The sequence below is a fragment of the Cebus imitator genome, unplaced genomic scaffold (genome assembly GCF_001604975.1).
Source record: "Cebus imitator isolate Cc_AM_T3 unplaced genomic scaffold, Cebus_imitator-1.0 Scaffold41, whole genome shotgun sequence".
NCBI classification, from domain to species: Eukaryota; Metazoa; Chordata; class Mammalia; order Primates; family Cebidae; genus Cebus; species Cebus imitator.
In genome coordinates this window covers 1439480-1448000 of record NW_016107356.1, presented here as the reverse complement: position 1 = coordinate 1448000, position 8521 = coordinate 1439480, and the positions used below count along the sequence as shown (strand labels likewise).

The following is an 8521-nucleotide window of genomic DNA, read 5'->3' as shown; positions in this document are numbered from 1 at the left end:
AAAAAAAAAAAAAAAAGATTTTTTTAATTTTTCTGATTATAAAACTAACAATTTGAATGAAAATTTCAAACATAAGAAGCACAAAGAAGAATGTAGGCCAGGCACAGTGACTTGTGCCTATAATCCCAGGGCTTTGGGAAGCAAATTGCTTGAGCCCTGGAGTTCAAGACCGGCCTGGAAAATGTGACAAAACCCTGTCTCTAAATAAATAAATAAATAAAATTGGCTGGGTGTGGTGGCATGTGCCCGTAGTCCCAGCCACTCATGAGGCTGAGGTGGGAGGATCACTTGAACTAGGGAGGTGGAAGCTGCAGTGAGCTGTGACTGCACCACTGCACTCCAGCCTGGGCAACAGAGTGAGACTCTGTCTCAAAAAAAAAGAAAGAAAGAAAGGAAAAGGAAAAATTGATGACCTTGATTACGCGTTTGTGGTGCTGTTGAGGCCAGTGGTCATTGCCCTTGTGGTGATGGAAGAGTGGAGTGCTCTGTCACCCCAGGGACCAGACACTGGAATGTGAATATACTTCCTATACATGTTGCAGAAATCTGACTCACAGCCATACATCATCACGTAGGTGGCAGGTGCAGATGTGTCAGGTACCTGGCAGTTACTCTATTTTTATTACAAGGAAATGTTTCTGTGTCCTTTTGGAAATCCACAGTTTCCTGGCGTTATTTCTAAACATAGAATTTAAATATGTCAACCTCTGTGCATTTAACCTGTAACGAATTTAAAGTTTATTTATAGAATAAAATCCATTTCAAAAATTCATTAGTGCCAGTGAAAGCTATTACCACATAAATAGTGACATTCTGTTTTAAACACATACAATTAGATTAAAAACCTAACAATTTAATATGTTTCTCATTTAAATACATGATCACAAACACTTTACCTGATTGAATAACTTTGTTCTAACATTGTTTGATTTAGATCACATTGTGGATATTGGTCTCTATCACATTTTGGGGAAAAATTATGCCTTCTGTGTATAATAAATTCCTTCTTAAAACAGCATAGCTTTTAAAAGTCACATGTTTTTAAAACAAAAATGTTGGTAAAACATTGACAGTATTGATAATAGTAATGCTATTGTTCAGAACCCAAAGAAGGTTACAAAAAATTAAGTGGGAAACTGGGCATGGTAGCTCACTCCCATAATCCCAACACTGTGGGAGTCTGAGGTGGGAGAATTGCTTGAGCCCAGGAGTTTGAGACCAGCCTGGCCTCAATACTGGTGAAACCTCATATCTATAAAAAATACTGGTGAAACCCTGTATCTATGAAAAATTTTTTTAGTTAGCCTGGTGTGCTGGCACATACCTGTGGTCTCAACTACTCAGGAGGCTGAAGCAGGAGAATTGCTTGATCCCAGGAGGTCCAGGCTGCAGTGAGCTGAGATCGTGCCACTGTACTCCAGCCTGAGCAACACAGTGAAGCTCTGTCTCAAAAATACATATATGTGTGCGTGTGTGTGTATGTATATATATACACACACATACATGTATACACACATACATGTATATACATACATACATATATGCATATATACATACACATATATGTATATATATACACATAATACACATATATACACATCTATGCGTGTATATATACACGTGGGTGTGTATATATGTATGTGTATGTGTATATATGTACATGAAGTGGGACTGTCATACAAAAATAAATTATAAATGCTTTTTTAACAGCTCTTCATAATTCTAGCTTAGTGCCACATATGTAGTGGATGCTCAGCATACATCTTGATTATTAAAAACTTGAGGTTGTAGAATTTTAGTACCATTTGATTATTCACAAATTAGTTAAATTCACAATTGTGTTAATTTCATGTCTATTTAGTAAGAAATAGCTATGTTAAATTTACAGGAACAATTATTGTTTGTTTTAGTTCTATTAGTTTAACATGCTTTCAAACAAATGGAAAGTGTTTGTGATTCATCCTTTTAATTCTCCCCTCTTGGCAAGAATTTCATCTGAAATTATTCATGGAATGTCTCAAAAGGAAGGATCGGGGGGAAAGGCAACATATATGCTAAGTGAGCACTTCGTATTTTGTCCTTTTGACCAAAGAATACGTGGCTAATGCATGTGATGCCTACATACACGAGTCTCTGTTTCTGATGTTGGTGGCCACTAAATTAACTAAAAAGGAGAAACATCAGAGTGAGAATGGATATTAACAACTCCTCTCTAACTAAAGATGGTTCAGAGAGACCATCTATAGCTAAAGTCACCTGCTTAGTGTTTGACAGAATCAAGTCTAGAACACAAGTCTTATATCCCTGGTGCTAGGTCACTAAATTATTACTAGAGAGGAAGAGCTCCATCTGTTTAAATGACATAAAACAGCCACTGCTCCATAAAACACCCATTACTTCTGTACCTGCTTTTACCAGGTTCGAGGCCTCAAGGAGGGCGTCAGCTACGTGTTCCGTGTCCGAGCCATAAACCAGGCGGGAGTTGGGAAGCCGTCTGACATTGCTGGCCCTGTTGTGGCAGAGACTCGTCCAGGTGGGCTTTCACCTTTTCATAAAAACTAGTCCTTCTGTGTAAGATACTGAACTAATGTTCGACCTTTCTAGGCCTTCCCTAATTTTCAAAATCATCAACATGTGCTATCTGAATATAATCAGTAAGTAATGATCTTAGAACTTGACAGTCATTGGTCCCATCACAGGCACCTCGGGACAGGGTTGAGCCAGGTGTGTCATGGTCTAGGGGCTATTCTGATGCATACCTAAAAACATGGAAGGTCTTGATCAAATTAAGCTTCTTGGACCAACTCTTCCAAGCATCCATTACTGGGATGTCATTCCTACTGTATCCTGGCCATTAAGTCTCATAAGAATATTTTCCCAATCATAAGGGAAGCTAGAACAGCCCAGTTTGTGGCACAATCTTTAAACAAAAGTAGGATTTATGTAATTATAGCTATTATGTTTAAACCAGAGGTCAGCAAACTTTTTCTGTGGAGGGCCTGATAATATTTCTCACTCAACAGCCCTGCGGTCTCTGTCACAACTTCTTAACTCTGCCATGACACAAAAGAAGCCATTGAGGATACATAAACTAATAAGCATGGCTGTGTTCTAATAAAACTTTATCATGCACATTATATGCATTATATAATATGATACATTATATGCATTATATCATTTCAATCTTGTATAATTTTCTTATGTTTTGAATACTAAGCTTCTTTCAATTTTTCAACTATTTAAAAATATGAAAACCATTCTTAGCTTACAGGCCATACAAAAAGAGATAATGGGCCAAATTTAGCCCACAGGCCATAGTTTGCTGACCCCTGGGTTAAGCTAACAGTGGTGCCAACTGAATGGTCTATAGATTTGAGGCAGCCCTCACTTCCCAGTTTCAAAGATGCCACAATTGCTAGAGTTTACTAGATGACTTGCCCTTCCTGATGAGAACAAACTTTACAATGTTCATTGTCTAACTAGTTTCAGATAATTGCATAATAATTTCTTTTATTGTTTAACCTGTATTATGTTTCAAAGTTATCATATACTGCAGTTCATTTAAGTTACATAAAGGCAAGCACTGGAGGCCGGGCACTGTGGCTCACGTCTATAACCCCAACACTTTGGGCAGCTGAGGCAGGAGGAACCTAGGAGTTTGAGACCAGCTGAGCAACTTGGCAAAACCTTACCTCTAGAAAATGTTTAAATTAGCTAGATGTGGTGGCACATACCTGTCATCCCAGCTACTTGGAGGCTGAGGTTGAAGGATCATTTGAGCCTAGGAGGTCAAGGCTGCAGGGAGCCATGTTTTCAACATTGCATTCTAGCATGGGCAACAGAGTGAGACCCTGTCTCAAAGAGATGATAAAGTATATCACTTTGAAGACTCTGAAAGGGAAGAGCTGAAGGTGGTGTGGATAATGAAAAATTATATACTGGGTACAATGTGCATTATTGGGGGTTATGGATACCCCAAAAGCCACGACGTAACCACTATGCCATCTAGGCATGTAATGGAATTGCATATATGCCCTATAAATTCGTACAAATTTTTTTAAATCACCCAATTATATTGTTTATATTCATTCCAGTACAAGCACTTTTGCTTTAATCTGTCCCTATTTTCAGGCTGAAATAAACAAAGAGCAGACACAGAATGGAATATTTATTTTTCTGATGAGAAAAGACTGTAAACATAGAAAACTGCTTTCACTGCATGTTACTTGAAAAGAACACAAAATGAACCCTTTGAGAAAATATCTGCCCCTTTCATCCTATTTATTCATAATCAGTTTTCAGCTAGTCTTAGAAGTACTCTCTAGACATGGGTCTGATAAAAGTGACCTTCTTAGACGAAAGTGTGGTAGGTGTCTGTAAGAAGTGCCACAGTTCATGTAAATAACCTTTGCAAAATTTCATGAAAAAACAGAAAAGTGCTAGGAACATATACACCAGGTAAAAGGTCACACACAAAGACACCAGAACACATATTGCTATAGAAATCAAATCCTTCAGCTGACAATTAAAGGTGCCAAATGGACATCTCCAAGGACCCAAGGGCAGAGTTTGCTCTCAGAACACCATAGATTGCTACACAAGTAAACTTAATCTAGTCTGGGCTATATCAAAAGCACTCTGGAAGCCATGGGTTCCAAAGCTGATTGTTAAAAGAACTTAAGTCAATTTCTTATTTTCTCATCTTTAGCCTCAGACTGGCAGGTGACCAGGCACGACATTAGCAGAGCCATCACTAGGGAAATTTTGCCACCAGAAAAGGATCTGCTGGTGACCTCCTGGGCGAGAGCTTTGTTTCACTGGCTTGAAGGAACCAAAAGTCATTTATGTGCCGTTCCTTTCCTAGACTCTAACTACTGACAGCTGCAACACTGCTATGCTAAGCAGCACCCACAGACAAACCACTGGTTCATAGCCTAGAGAATAACCCTGGATACACAAAGTCCAAATGCTTTCCCGTGAAACAGCACCAAAATCCCGTGACATCTGAGCCTGTTTTACATGTAGTAGGCACACACTCACTGTTGCCACATGTATTTCTTGAGCTCCTACTGTGTGTCAAGTGCCATTTGGACCCCAGGAATAATGTGACATCATCGCTGCACACTGGGCTTACAATCTAATGGAAAAGATAATGTTTATAGCATACGATGATGAGAGCTGGGATAGGTGTTCATAAAGGATTTCTTATAGCCAAACAGGCTATAAGCTAGGTAGCAAGGTTTTATAAGTCCCTGTAAAAGCTTTATATGTAGCCTAAAGTTTCCTGTATGTATTCATTTTATTAGATATCAACATATTATTTTCACCCACATTATTTATTTTATGTTGGAATACATGACAGGGGAGCGTGTTATCAACTTTAAGACTTGGGATGTGAAACTTGGATTGCTATTTCAGAAGAACAACTTTTTAGGGGATGCATTATTAAAATTTCAGGTAGAAAACAAAGCTTATCTTGTAATAGCAAACCACAAATATATCTAACAAGATACTTCAATTGTAATTTGAATTCCACTTTAATAGTTAACTTAATCTACTGGGATTGGTTGAAGTCAAAGAATACATTGCAAGTGGACGTATTCTTGTCTCATTGTGCTGGTAATGAGAATCAAGATAATGAACTGAGTGTGTCATGCTTTACCAAGAAATCTATTAGCTAAAGAAGACTATGAAAATAATAGAGTGAAACATAATGTAGATGAGTTGGTGCATAAAAAGAGGATGTTCTCTTCTTGATATTAGATATTTTAAAAACAGTAACTGTAGTTGATTGCATCAAGCCTGGGGTGACGATGAAGGCCATGTGAGCCAGATCAGATGGAAGACAAGAGAGAGACCTGCCAAAGCCTGGCAGGTGATCTGGAAGGCACCACAGCTGGCAGTACAGACTGCAGGTATTCTTACCAGAGAAACTGAGCAGTGGGCAGGAGACTCAGGTGATGGGCAGAGTCCCAGGCAAAACTGGGTTATAGAAGTTAGCTTGGTCACAAGGATCAAGGTAGGTTAGGAGAAAGCATAACCAGAAGGAATTGTGAGTTGGGACTGAATTGGTAACCTACTAAGCAAGGGCTTGTTACAATGCCAGTGTCTAAACACTGGTTGGTTCCAGAGACTGGCAGGAATGAGAAGGCAAATGTGTGCTTAGTGGCCAAGTGGTAGAGTCATGAAGTGAAAGATTCTAAAGCAGGAAGCCAGACTAACTTTAAAGATGAGCTCAGCTGGTTTATTTAGAAAACTGCACTTGTATTTGCTCACTAACTGATCTTTTTCATATGCTGGGACTGTAGTTCTCAACCTTACCTGTACATTAGAATCATACCAGGAACGTTTTAAAATACTGATATCCAGACTCTATTCAAGACCAATTAAATCAGGATCTTTAGGGTTAAAGGGATGATGACAGAAGATCAGATATTCTAAAAAACAAAAACGAAACTCTTAGGCTAGGTACCTGAGCATAGGCTTATTGCTATTTGTTTAGCGCTTTGGGTAATTCCAGTGTGACACTAGGCTTGTGAACTGTACATTAGACCATGGCTCCTCAAAATAGGAACTGTGCCTTTTCTGTACATATGCTGAGAGTCTAGCATAGTACCTGGTATATAGTAGTTAATTTATTGAATGAAAATATAATGAATGACTAGCCTGTTTTGCCAGTGAGTATGCCTCTGTCTTGTAGCCTGTGTGTGTGCACTTCACCCTAATCATCTTGTACTGCCTGCCCTGGTTGTGATGGGTGAGCTGGGAAAGTAACATCTGGTGAGGCTCTGATGTGGGCATGAGGGTGAATGGTCAGCCACCAGTCCTCATCTGAAACACAGGGAAGCTCAGTATTACACGTGACTGATTACATTAATTCACTTTTGTCTGCTTTTTTTTTTTTTTTTTAAGTATGGTCCTTATAGATTCTGGATATTAGATCTGGAGATCAGATTGTGATAGGTGTGAAGCTTTACTTCTGGGCCCTCTACTCTGTTGCCAAGGCTGGAGTGCAGTGGTGTGATCTCGGCTCACTGCAACCTCCGCCTCTCAGGTTCAACCAATTTCCTGCCTCGGCCTTCCAAGTAGCTGGGATTGCAGGGACCTGCAACCACACCCAGCTAATTTTTGCATTTTTAGTAGAGATAAGGTTTCACCATCTTGGCCAGACTGGTCTTGAAATCCTGACTTCATGATCTACCTGCCTCAGCCTCCCAAAGTGCTGGGATTACAGGCGTGAGCCACCATGCCCAGCCCCACTCTTGAGTATTTTAAACATCACCACACACACCCATTACCTACACCATGGAGAACAAATAATTAAAGCTTATAAAAGTGATATATTCATGGTCATGTAAAACACTTTATATGAGAAAGAATTATCATATCAGATTACGAAATGTATAGGAAGGTGAACAGTTTACTATGATTTTATTTACGCTTTTAAATTTTGTGGTTTTTTAAATCATTTTTGTGGGGAGGGGAGAGAAAGTAGAATGAAGTGAATTAATTTCCAAATAGATCATTTTAGTCCTGAGCAGCACCTGAACCCATTCACATCCTGGGAGTTCTTGGCAAGCCTTGAGGGACCATTGGAATGCTGTCTTGGTTCTGTAATCTCAACACTTTGGGAGTCCAGATAGGAGGATCACTTGAGCCCAGGAGTTGGAGAGTGCCCTGAGCAACATAGTGAGACCTGTCTCTGTTAGAAAAGAATAGGAAAGAAAATAATAACGTAAAATGAGAGCTGTTACAGTCCATTATCTCTGTGTCTGTATTAAGGATTTGCTTAGGGTTGAGGAGCTGACTAGTGACAACCCTTCTTAAATCCTTTTTAGGCAACAACAACAACTCTCTCATGTTTTATACCTAAATCTCCCGAGATCTTCATTAAATTCTTCATAATCATGAGCAGGTCATAATCATTTCTGAGGTTGTTTCTGAGAAAATCTAAGTGATGCCAAAATTTTGGTCCACTTTTCAGTCCAACTTTATGGGAAAGTGGGATGGCCTCTTATCTGGAAAAGAATACCCACAAGGACTGCTTTACTTTGATAGCAGAACATCAAACTTGCTTCCTGCCCATTAATTATCAGAACCATATTGATCATCAATCAACTTGAGAGAATATGCCTCTTTAGGCATTTCTCAGAGTTCAGCCATGAACTAATTGACAGGAGCTCAGCACTTGGAAAAACCTCAGCTAAGCTTTGGGACATTCTGAAAAGAAAATTTGGCCAGGTACGGTGGCTCATGCTATCATCCCAGCACTTTGGGAGACCAAGTGGGTGGGTTACCTGAGATCAGCGGTTTGAGATCAGCCTGGCCAGCATGGTGAAACCCCATCTCTACTAAAAATACAAAAAAATTAGCTGAGTATGTGGTGAGCATCTGTAAGCCCAGCTCCTCAGGCTGCCGAGGCAGGAGAATTGCTTGAACCTGGGAGGCAGAGGTCACAGTGAGCCAAGACCACACCACTGTACTGCAGCCTGGATGACAGAGCAAGACTCCATCTCAAAAA

At 39.6% G+C, this 8521-nt stretch overlaps 1 protein-coding gene across 1 annotated transcript in view; it reads left to right on the top strand.

Moving 5' to 3' along the window:
- The window catches only part of MYOM1 (myomesin 1), a 168465-nt gene that overhangs the window by 106986 nt on the left and 52958 nt on the right, over positions 1-8521 (top strand). Inside the window, exon 22 of the mRNA XM_017526074.2 lies at positions 2419-2533. Coding sequence (XP_017381563.1) covers positions 2419-2533 — 115 coding nt within the window. The remainder of the gene's footprint in view (positions 1-2418; positions 2534-8521) is intronic.